The 12,374-nt window shown below is 40.6% G+C and overlaps 1 protein-coding gene across 1 annotated transcript in view; it reads right to left on the reverse strand.

Annotated features, from left to right (window-relative positions):
• Positions 1 to 3,504: 3,504 nt before the first annotated feature.
• LOC104365345 (opsin-5) overlaps positions 3,505 to 12,374 on the reverse strand; it is a 32,164-nt gene continuing 23,294 nt past the window's right edge. The window contains exons 3-6 of the mRNA XM_009972120.3: positions 11,497 to 11,596; positions 9,219 to 9,323; positions 6,055 to 6,278; positions 3,505 to 5,391 (exon numbers count right to left, since the gene is read on the reverse strand). Of these exons, the coding sequence (XP_009970422.3) occupies positions 4,954 to 5,391; positions 6,055 to 6,278; positions 9,219 to 9,323; positions 11,497 to 11,596 (867 nt within the window). The 3' untranslated portion in view covers positions 3,505 to 4,953. The remainder of the gene's footprint in view (positions 5,392 to 6,054; positions 6,279 to 9,218; positions 9,324 to 11,496; positions 11,597 to 12,374) is intronic.

Raw genomic sequence — 12,374 nt, forward strand, 5'->3', positions numbered from 1 at the left:
GGCTGTCAAATATCAGTGAGGGAGGGCGTTTATTGCAGTGATTTCTGTAAATCCTTCCACTCCCATTTTCCTAGGTTACATCCTATTACATAATTAAATGCTGTGTGTTTGTTATCCCCAAAGGGCTTTTGTCTCATTCAATGAGCATTAAAGATGATGGTTATTGGCACAGACAGCTAGTAGTTCTTTTTTTTTTATTTTTATCATTCAGAGTGGCTCTGATTTTTGTATTAGCAATGGTATTATTATTTTCTATTTAGTAATTTTCTTACTGTTCTGTGTTCTTACTGTAGTACTATTTGTTCATCCTTTGAATCTTGAATTTATTCTTGTGCTTCTGTACATTAAGAAGGATACAGTTTTGCTTCCCTTTTATGATAAACTGTTGTTATATAGACGGATTACATTTTCTATTCTCTGCTACAAGGATTACTTTTACATGAGTCATTAGATAAAAAGGCATAATAGCACTGAGAACAGGGACTGGACTGCAGTAGGCTATCCCACTCCCTTCAACTACACACTCAAGTTATTCATGTTACCATTAGAAATGTCAAAGCTATTAAGAAGTGTTGTTATGTATTCCAATATGCTGATACTCTAAAGGCAAAATGTCATCAGGGGAAATGTGGGCCCAAGAGATTTTCTTGGCATAAATAAACAAACAGTTACTATAACTTCTTTCCCCGCCCCTCCCCCTCCCCCACCCCCCACCCCTAAAACAAGAAGAGGCTATTTTCAAATGTGGAACTTGAAAGAAGTAATCCTGGGTTAACTTGATTGTTCAAACTGTGCAGCCCAAGTAAAAGAGTTGTGTCAGTGACAGGGATGTTGGTAATCCACCTACAAGGCCAAGTTGTATGTGTGAGTATTCATAACTCCATAACTGATAACTGCAGTGATTATGGTATAAAATTTATATGCTGGTAATTATGAATAATATTGCTAATAAGAAATAATCCAGTAAGAGCTGATGAGATTTTTGATGCACATATAAATACGTGAATTGTCTACCTATTAAGAACTCACCTGCTGAAGGTACTAATCAATAGCTAATCAAACAGAAAATGTTTGGAAGTGAATATGTAGAGTAGCTAAAGGCATATATTAAAGGGTGACTTAAGGGCTTCAAGCTTTTGCAGAGTGACTTTACCATGTTCAGGCACATAATTTTTGTCAGAGTGTTTTAATGATGTCAACAGGGCTGTGAGTACAGAAATGGATAATGAACAGCTAGAAAGTTTTTTTTTTGGCTGAGTTTCTTGCATCTAGGGTAAAAGAGGGCTAACCTCTGTCTCAGCTCCGGCTGGAACAAAGCAGCAAATACTGGGAATGTTCTTTGGAAATGATAGATTTGCTTGGCCTACTGCCTTCTGCCAGATGATGCTACTTAGTTTTAGTGTGTCATACATGAAACCAACCCCAACAATTACAAAATCTCACAGTAATATCCAGGGCTGAGCAAGAGAGACAGAAGGAGCCTACATACCAGTTTCTATGCCAAAGGGAGGAAGATCTGGATATTGTTCTCCTATCTCATGAGAAGAGACCATTTGGATACTACCAATAGTCACAAGATCTCATTTGTGCAGGCTGACACTAATCCGTACAACACAAATTACATTGAGAAAAGCCCCTGGTAGAGATAGTAAAAGAATTACGTCCTCTTTGCAAACCCACACTGCCTGCCTGCTGTGTGCCTTCACACCAGGTGAAGTGGTAGCGCTAGGATGGGATGTCCTATCTCATGGAGATATGATATCTGGCCCTGCCTTTGACACACCCATCGGCTTTTTGAATTAGAAAAATGTAAAAATATGGTGTTCCTAAAGAGAAAACATTGGGAGCAGCTACTTCTTTTCTTTGTCAAGGTGAGCAGGACCTTGCTTGTAAGACCATCTCAGATGGAGAGTGTTCAAAGCTGCAGTTTCCCAGGAAAGCATCCTTGTCACCAGAATATCAGTCAGAACAGCCGCCTTCTCACATCTCTGCTGCTAAAACTCATTCACTGTAAAAGAAAACCAAGGTTGTGGGGAGCACAAAGGTTATGGGAGGAGTAATTTGACTCCAGGACTCTATGTTGTTTGCACTGTACTTAAGTAAAAAGCTTAGAACCCCATCATCCATCCCCTTCAGCATATCTAGACCATGTCTGTCTTTGCTGACTGTCTCAAGCCCCAGAGCTCTTTGTTCCTCTCTAACTGTCAGGGTGGGCTCAGCAGGCAGGGGAGTGCAGCTGGGGAGGCAGCAGCAGGGACCAGCCTTGTCCAAATACGCGTGGGACCAGAGACAATGCGGGGGAAATGCAGGACACAGGCAGAGTGTTTTACAAATTGATTTGCGTTGATTCACACACTTGAAATGCTGAAGCACATTCCCTTACCTGTACTCGGGCAGTAATGGATTCTGGATTTATTTTCTGCCTTTAGCCACTTGCTGGTGCCGTGGGTGCAGCTACAGGCACTGGTGCTTTAGAAGCTTTTTAACCTGAGTAACTTCAGTGACAAATGTGCTCCTGTTACTGAACCTGGAGCACAGGTTGGTGCCTGCAGAGGCATCCATCCTCTTTTCCCCTATGTAACCTGCAAAACCAGATATTCTGCTCTACAGTTATGCAGTCCCATGGTATATCCACAAAGGAGCGTAGCTGTAGGCCTTGCAGGAGGGAGGTCTGCCATGGTCCAGTCAAGACTTTTTCTGTGTTTGTTGTTTCTAGTTGTCTGTCAGCAGGTATGCATCCTTCGGCTCCCAGCCTCTTGTTCTCCTGCTTATCTGCTTCTCCCCTTATATTTTTCCTGTGCTCTGCTCCTATTCTGGCTCATTTTTACTACTCCTTCCTCTTCCCCCAGTCTAACCTCACTGTACATGCTTAATGGCGTATGAACTAGGAGAGATTTCAGCTGGAGTTTGGGGGCACTCTTGGAAACAGCCTTGTTGCTCTACCTTCCCCCTTGCCCTTTTCACATCTTTCTGTGTCAAAGCCTGAATCCTGCAGATCAATAACATTGCTACAATGCATCAGGGCAAGAATTTTGCCTAGTAAATTAGCCAAAGAACAGATTAAAAGCTAGCCTGGCATCCATGGCCATGGAGGATCTGCAGGCAGGTGTCCGGCACACCTGCAGCTGCAGGTACCTCTGAGAACGACATCCGATGGGGATGCATGGAACCCCTCTTTCTTTGGGGGAAAACCCAAGCCCTTCTGCAGTGAGAAGGCTCAGTCCAGCAGGGCTACGAAGGTGGATTTTGTGCCACACATAGAAGCTTTCAAAACTGGGCTTCGCCCAGCTGGCTTCACCAGCTGACAGGATTTTGCCCTAAATGATTTCATCTATTTCTGCAGCTACAGCATGCACTTTTATCTGGAAGCAAACTTATTTGCTTTTAATTATTTCTGGTAATGAAATAGCACCCATATCTCAAAATTTTCCACAAAAATGAATGCTCTTGTAGTTCAGACCTGCAGCCATGAAAGAAAACACAGTTCCCCACTGTTGCTTATAATGTTTATTTGTTTTTAACTTCAAAACACAGGTGAGTTTCTCAAAACAAATAGAGTAATGGGGGAAATGAAGGCGGGCTCTCTTTGTAACTTTCCCAAGAAACACATGTGGAAAAACATACTTTTGCAAAACAACTACATTTTAGCACACCGGGACAGTGAGATTCCAAACAGTGATGAATAGTAGTGAGACTAGCAACAAATTTGGGGGTTTTTTCTTCTGTTTTTCCCCTTAGTTTGTAAATGGCACTAAATGAACCCACAGTTTCCACAGCTAATCCAGACACATTTTTACAGAAGTCTCCAAGTATGCAGTTAATTTCCTAGATGGGGAATTATGAAGATATGCCTTTTGATTCTGTAAAATAACCTTGGTGAAAAAATTGTATATTATAGCATCTGATAGTCTTGCTACTGATTTAAGCCTACAGCTTAGCTGTTTAAATCACTATTCTTAATTGCTATTTAATTACTTTTACCTAGAAGTCATTTTTTGCCAATAGGCAGATACAAAGCTTTCTTCAGAAGCAGCAGTGAAGTGTTGGATTTTATTTTGTGAATAGCTCTGATGCTATGCCTCATCAATACTCTTAAAACCTTAGTGACATTTTTGGTTTCACTGCCTGTACATCTCTTGTTCCACCTTAATAGTCAGGGAGAAAACCAGCCAGTTTGGAGACAGATCAGTAAAATAAAAGGCCAGCTTTCCTGAATCTGAATGCTGCAGCCAGGCCCAGCTCACTGGGAAGATGGAAATAATTCTGCAGACCAACAAGGAAAAGTATGAAGCCACTGTTCAGACTAGAGTGACTAGAAAATGCCAAGATCTACAACTCCTGGCGCTTGCACGGGTACAGGCAGAGTCAGGCACAGGCAATGGGACCCGCAGCCCCGTGGCCGGAGGGGCTGGGAGCCCCAGGGTGGGCTCGCTGGGGTGCCCCGCGGGGACCTCACCGCTTTGCCCACCAGCTCGCAGCCGTCGGAGCTGCAGCAGCTCCGCGGCAATTTCAGCAGGGCTCGTCTTCTCCTACAGCCCGGGCTGGGCAGCACCACCCAGCTAAAACAGTCCTCTATGGCCGGGACTGTTGAAGAGTAAAAAACAGAGTTGGGAATATAATCTCCTAATTAATAAAATTTGGGTAGGAACTTATCAGTTATTTTTGCTAGCTAATGCTTGCTCTTCACAAGTCAGTCTTCCTTTTCTTGCATGCATGTGAAAATCGAATGCTCCTGGCACTGGATGTGCTGCCAACATTGTAATGTGCTTCATAGTGTTTTGTACCTACATAGAAGGAAAATATCACTTTACTGTCTGAGTTGCTTGAGTTGTATAGTCATCAGTGCTATAGCAAGAAACAGATGGACTGGAAATTAGGAAATCACTCAAGCGCTGATGTGAAGAGACTCCTCGTGGACACAAAACAGATGCATGTGTTAAGTGGCCACAAAGCTTACAGTCTATCACATTCAATATCGGGGTTATTAGATGGTGTATCGAGAATACCAAAATACACTTCCCTGTTTGCTGGAGATGGGGTGTTGGTTGGACTTCCCATCCCCGAATCAGGGCTTGGTGCAGGATGCATTTCTCCCACATACTTGTCTTCTTTCTGAGAGGGCTCTTGTTTTTGCTTGAGGTTTTTGAAACGTTTGAGCTTCACAGGGTCCTTGGCTTCCTTGGCACAATGGAACAAGGTGAAGATGTCCCTCCTAAATTTGGAGCTCATTCCAAAGTAGATAATGGGATTGTAGAAGCTGGCAGACTTGGCAAACAAGCTGGCAAGGATGCTGGTAAGATTGGGTACAGGGTGACCATAGGCAGACCATATAGAGATGACAGCATATGGCGACCATGCAATAATGAAGGCTGTGCAAATTACAATAGAAACCTAAAAGACAGAAGAATAGTCTTAAATCTATTCTGGAAGATGACATCTGGGTAGCAACACACGGGGAACAGTAGCTTGGACATCTGGCTGGAAGGGAAACACTCAGATTGTCCCGAGGGTATGGCTCACAGGAGAATACAGGCAAGCAAAAGGCTTGCTTTGATGGAGCCAGGCAAACCTAAAAGATATATATTCAATTTTGGCATGGTGGTGTGCTTGAGCAATGCCTCATTGTAATGGGATGAAAATAGCTGCAGTCCCCTGGATGTTGATAGAAATTCAGAAGGTTTCGGCTAGACTTAAGTCAAAGGTAAGTAAATTGAAAGCTCCACTGTAACTTCTGTGTATGCTTAGAAGTAACGTAACTTCTGAAAGAAAAGAGCGTATGCTAAAGAAAATTTTTGGGTTTCTGCCCTATAATCCACTTCAATTATATTTAGATTATTTTTCACATTTGATGTAGCACCAATATTAGCCAAATGATGGGGTGGGAGTTTTAAACAAACTTCATATTTTTCACTGAGTTCAGACTCTGTCACTAGAGATTATAGAGAAATGAAATGCAACTGATTGGTTTTGTTCTCTTCTGTTTAGTTGAGACTAGATTCTGGAAAGACAGATTTCATTGAGATAAATCCCACCCAACATGAAACCTAAACTCACCCTGGTGACGTCCCGCTCTATTCTCCTCTGTCTGTCTGTGGGATCACCCAGTCCTGTTAACGCATGGCTTAGCTTGACAGTATTGATAATTGACACATATGAGAAGACCATGACTGTGACAGGTAGGAAAAAACAGCAGATAAAAATTGAGACAATGTAGGCCTTGTAGATTGTAGAGAAGTTGGCTTTTGCCCAGTCTATCTCACATGTGCCATACATGCGATCTGGAAAGCAAAAGTAAGTTTGTTAGCATTTTTAGAACATTTATCTGCTTTTGAGCGATTAACATATGAGTTCAAATGCTGTATTTTTCTTATTTTAAACACTAAAAAGTTAATTAATCTTTCTGATTTAATGAACTGTGACATAATTTTCTACATAAACAATATTTCAAGACCAGCTAGGCTGCAACGGGTTTTAACATGTTATCATTCTGTTCAGTTTAGATTTCCAGTGTAAATCCATAATGCACAAACTGTTGTTTCAGGATAGGAAATTGTGACACTTTATTAGGGGAGGAAAAAAAAAGGTATTCTTTCAGTAGGTGTGATATTCTTGAGTGTTATCTACTCTTATTTGTCATAATCTTCTACATAGCAACTTCCTAAGGTGAGCACTATAACAGCATAACAAGTAATTGTGAAGAGACAGTATGCCAAATGTAGCAAGTCACCACTCACATAACAAAGTTAGAAATAAAAATATTGAGGTTTTTTAAATAGAAACAAAAAGACAATTAAATTTTTATTGTAGAAAGGGCCATGAAAGCAAATTGATATGGTTAATGATAAAGATTATGGGAAGATGAAACATATATATATACACTCAGAAGGATATGAGACTTTTGCTAAATGGGAAGCATACAGTTCTGCAACTACAAAGGAGCTGCAGGCTCTTACATATGAAGTCAGGCAGATTGCAGGGTCTGCAGCTAGTGGGATTTACAAAAGGACATTAGCTGCTCAGGTACTTAAGAGAAAGGCAGTGGGAATAAGGTGCAGTCTCTGCTTAAATACTTTTATGAATAACAGGATTTCTTCAGACTTTCTGATGTGTTTGCAAATGTGTTCTTATAGAAAACTTGAGTTAGATAACATTAGAGGGTTTCTGTAGATTGTGAATTGTTGATTTTTCTTTTTAAGTGGAAAAAGCTGTTTTTTTTTCTGACAGCTATGGCAGCAAATTGAATTACAAATAAATGAAGCATGAGCCAAAATTATGTAAGTCAAGTATTAAGAAGACCTGGAGATACAGTACAGGTGAAGCCTGGATGATTTAGCAACAGATCTCTCCCTGATATCCAGTGATAATTCTGAAGAAAAAACTAAAAAATCCCTTAATTCCTCACAGGTGATAGGAGATTTAGTCAGGATGAATTAAAGGAGCAGAAGATTAAAGTCTCTTTTATGATTCTCATCAAAAAGAGCTCGGTAATTTTATCACCAAAAGCTCGAGGTGTTGCTGTCTGGATGTGTTCAGTAATAGAAATAGACTTTTTTGTCTCATCTGCCTTTTTCATCAGTAGACCTCAAGATTCAAGAAGATAACCATAAACATGGCTTAACTCCAGGTTTCTGACTTGTGAAAACTTTTGACTGAAAAATGAAAGCAGCCTCTCCGGATGACATGAAAAGAAAACCCTGCAGATTTCCTGCAGGTCAAAATTCAGAGTCGTGTTCCCCCCTCCTGTGCAGGGACAGTGGCAAGTGGCATTTCCAAAAATCAGCGGGGTCCTGGGTACCCCTGCAGCGGCTGTGTAGAAGTGAAAGGTGCGAGGCAGCCCGGTGTAATGTGTTGGGCTCCCACATCCCCATGAGTCCCCTGATGGGAAATGTGTTTAGAGTCAGATAGCCCAGGAACCTGAAACCGCTGTGATTCTCAGTAGGGAAAACTGTTCCCAGAAGTGGTCTTGAAGACCACTGTCCGGGAATTGAATCCAAAGTACAAACAGGATCCATTGGGGCACTTGGAGGCCCTGACAAGGCAGTGATGAACAAAAAGTCCCTGGCTTCAGTATAAGGCCAAAAAGGGATATCAGATATCCTTCTACAAATTAAGAGCCAATACGATTAATGTAAAACCAAAACACTGATCATCAGAAGATACACAGAAAATGACCAGTCCAAACCCCCCAAGTTTATGACGTAACCAGAGTACAAAAACATGACATAAAATTAGAACAATTTGGTTTTGTCTCAATAGAAAGATCCATTGAGCCTAATATCCTGGTACCATTTTGGTTTGGGAAGGATAGAAGATGCAACCAATCATAGAAATGGATTCTTTTCTCACACCCATAATTCAAGGGTCCAGAGATATACCTCAAAGGTTGGGTATTTAATAAGAGGATATATTCACATAGCTGCTTTAATAATTCTTCATAAATTTCATGACTTCTCAAAAGATGCAGATGCCTACAGGAACCAGGCAGATAACTGCTGGACAATTCCAGTCAAAGATTTCAGTTGTTAGGACTCCTGTATCATTACTATTTGTTCCTAGAGATTTGTTTTGTTGAATTTTTAGATACTTAATTTGAGACATTTTCTCCAACTTTTCCCCAGGAAGAAATTTTTTTGGTGTGGGAATATCCCTTAAGCATTGAATTACTATGGTGTTCACTATTCAAAATTTTGCCTTTTTTCCCCCCTCCCTTTTTTGCTATGGCCTTATCTTGCACCTTAATCACTCTTTGGACTCATAAACTCTCTGAAATATCTTTCTTCTTCTGCTATGTTAGCTTTCATATTTTCAACAAACTGTTTCACCAAATCTTTCTGGCTTGTCTTATTATAGTTTCAAGTTTAACTTGCTGGAACTTGTGTTGTTTTCTAGCTTCCTAATCTTGACAGTTTTTGAAGGATGTCTTTTGATAGTTTCCTTTATCTCATTGCTTAACCATGCCAAATATTTCTGGCCTCTCTTTTTTCATAGGTAATATGCACTTGGTCCAAGTCCTTTCTGCGATATCTTCAAAAAAATCTCTTTATAGCTGATACCAAAGCAGGCAACACTCTGCGCATACGTCATGCATGCTGAATGATTTTCTCAGTTCCACTGATAATCAGTCTGGTTTATCACAAACAGCAAGAGAGAAAGGTAAGTATCTTTGTTCGGTTAAGTGGAGAGGTGCCAAATAAGTACAACTGAAAGAGACCTGTTACCTGTATAACTACCCCAGCCAAGTAATGGAGCTGCTGACCAGAAGAAAGCTGCTATCCAAATGAGAACCAGCGCCACTGTCATACTGCTGTTACTGATGCAGTGACCTGCAATGACAAGGTTTAGTCAGAAAATAATATCTAGAAAGACAAACATATCTCTGAAATCTAAATGCACTCCTATACCAACAGCTAATAAGAAAAATACGGTTATTTAAAAAAATAGTAAGACAAAACAATGCATACTCATAAGAAAACCTAAATTTAAAAGCATCTGTCAAGCTTGTGAACATTGCAAATGAATGGCTTTTAAGCAGGAGACAATGTGTTTGCTGAGTGCTGCAGAATTAACAAATTCTGTTAGACTTATGTTTTTCAATTTTGTAAAAAACAGGAAACAGTTGTATGTTAAGTTTTACATAGAAACAAACAAGAGAAGTCTAAATTCAGAGGATTTTCTTATTCACTTCAAGGTTTTCCCTGTTAAAATTCCCTCTTAAAAAGGAGAAAATACATTAGGTGCTCAAACTACATTATTCATTCAACACAAATTATTTAATCTGTCCTGTTGTTGCCATACATTGTGGTTATTTCTTAATTTATGTGGGAAATATTTATGTACCCACCAATATCTATTCCTCAGCATTTCTGTAAAGTTATACTGGATACTTGCTCAATTTTCTTCAAGAGACAATCATAAATTGTGCACAACCTCAGATGAACATGTGATACAGCTTTGCAAAAGAGAAATGTGGGTTTTACGTATGACTTCATCATATGCAATGGATATAAAATGTAGAAGATGGAGAATACATCTCAGGCAAATTGTAGCATCTCCAACAGCAGTTTGTGTTGAAAATTAACACGTCTATCATTACAACAAACTTCAGAGGAACTTCCTGTGGATAAACGACCTCCCTGAAGAAGTTCTTTTCACAGCTAATACTACTCATGTTATTAGAGAGAAAAAACCCATATGATGCATCCAGTGTATTTATGTATGCTTTACCTGTGGACTTTAATAGGTTCCTGCCTGAAAGATGGTGCAAGCCAGTCATAACAAAGGCATGAAAATTTATAATACATTATCTAAGGATGTGTGAAAGGAAGACTAGGGAAAATTTGTGGAAGGTGTAGGTGTAAAGAAGAGAGATTACATAAGGCTCTCAGTGGAAGTAAAATTTTTCAGCAGGCAGGAGTACCAGGATGAACGGTAAGGAAAAGTTTCTACTGATCCTGTGAAAGGGAGTGCCTGGGGTGAGTGTGGTGATATAAAGAGAAATAAAGGGAAAGGGATAGATGACAGCATGTTTATATAGACTTGCTGATGAGGGCTTCACAGGGCAGGACATGTGTAAAAGGTTTTAGACCAGATTTGTACAATGAGACACTTGTATACCTTTAAGAGGTTAATTTATACCAAAGATTAGTAAAAAATGAAATTCAAAAAACCAGGAAGAGTGATTAGTAAAAGGTTTCTACCACTGGAAAGAGTAATGAACAGTGGTTGGTTGAGATATTCAGGTTACTGATCAACAGGTCACTAGAGAAGGAAGAAGTGTGGGCGTGAGGCTGTAGCGATGATGCTTTGCAGATCTGGAAGACAGGCAGGAGACAGGGACCAATCGGGCAGAGCCTGGTCATGGCCAATTCTGGGGATGATACAAGTAATTTTCATGTCCTGTGGTGTGAAACTGTCCACCGAGGGGAGGCCGGAGAGGCGTGTGGGGACGGCAGGCTGCACGGTGCTGCAAAAGCTGGAGGCAAGATGTGCAGACAGAATGTTCCCAGCACCATCTAAACCAGGCCGTGATGCCTGCTGTGCACAAACCCTGGCAAAACACCCTGAAGAGTGAAAATGTTTGTATGTAGGGCAGCCTTCTGAATCAAGGATCTTATCAACAACTGGAAACTTCCCAGACGTCATCTCATAGAAGACGAAATTCATTGTATACATTGAGATCTAGACAAAGATGTATGCATCAGTTAGTAGTCATTTAAGTTGTATTTTGAAGAATACAGAGGGTCAGCAGGACCTGTGGTATCTTTGGCACAAAGGTGAATTTAACCCATGGTAACAGAAGTGTACTAGAAATAATTTAGCTTTTATTGGAGTTAACTCTGAAGGATTCTATGCACACATATTTGTAATGTAAATGAATGTGTTATGTTCTGTTTTCCAACGCATCTAATTTATATTTGACATAGCCTGTGACTGAAAGAAATACAGATTTGCACCAGGTTCAATGAAGGCAGAATGGGACTTGCTTTTATTCCTTACCTCTCTCGGGATGGCAGCCCTTGATGTAGCGGGTCACACTGATTACTGTAAGGGTATTAATGCTAGCCAGGCCAAAGAGAAGTGTCAGGAAGCCATCAACCTGAAAAACCAAGCAGTACAGGATGTTCTTTTACTGCAGAGAGCTGAAGAGGAAAAGAACCACAGGGATTACTCCTGTCATTTGCATGTTAATGCTCTTGAAAGTTTTTCCGGAAACCCAATTAGAAGGGAAAAATAAAATGTCAGGTACGGTTACCTTCTATAGGATCAGTGAGCAAGTAAATGTTCAAAAATTATATAAGCACTCTGTCAGGTTCATAACATAAACAAGGAAACACACCCTTAAACCTATGCTTCCCTGAAATGACTTGCCAAATGAAGGAGAATAATGTTGAACTGGAAAGAAGAAAATCCCTGAATGGGCAAAAATGCACTGGATGCAGCTGCCCTGCTTAGGCAGAACAAACATGCAAACTGATCCCATGAAATTGAGGCCAGAGAGGGAAGAGCATAGGAGGTAATGGACTTGGCTGAGTAAGAAATGCTTGTTAAAAAATTAAATAAAACCGTCCAAAGCTAAATCGTTCCAATAGATTGAGTCTCAGTGTTGGTGCTGCTGATTGCCTGCTATTTATTAAGCCCTGATCCTCACCATCCCTGACTGATGCAGGCAGAGCCATACGGCTGTGTAGGCTCCCACTGACGTCAGTGTCTCAGCATATACGCACAGGATGGTTACAACTCTGCTAGCTTCACTTACGGGTAGAGGAAAGGAGTTGCTGCAGCAGAGATGGATGTAGCCATCTGCTAGGGAGCACTATATGCCTGGGAAACGATCCAGGCAAAATGCTGAAGGCAGTCCATTTTTTTGAAAGCCT

The sequence above is a fragment of the Tyto alba genome, unplaced genomic scaffold (assembly GCF_018691265.1).
Source record: "Tyto alba isolate M040663 unplaced genomic scaffold, T.alba_DEE_v4.0 Super-Scaffold_16, whole genome shotgun sequence".
Classification (NCBI taxonomy): Eukaryota; Metazoa; Chordata; class Aves; order Strigiformes; family Tytonidae; genus Tyto; species Tyto alba.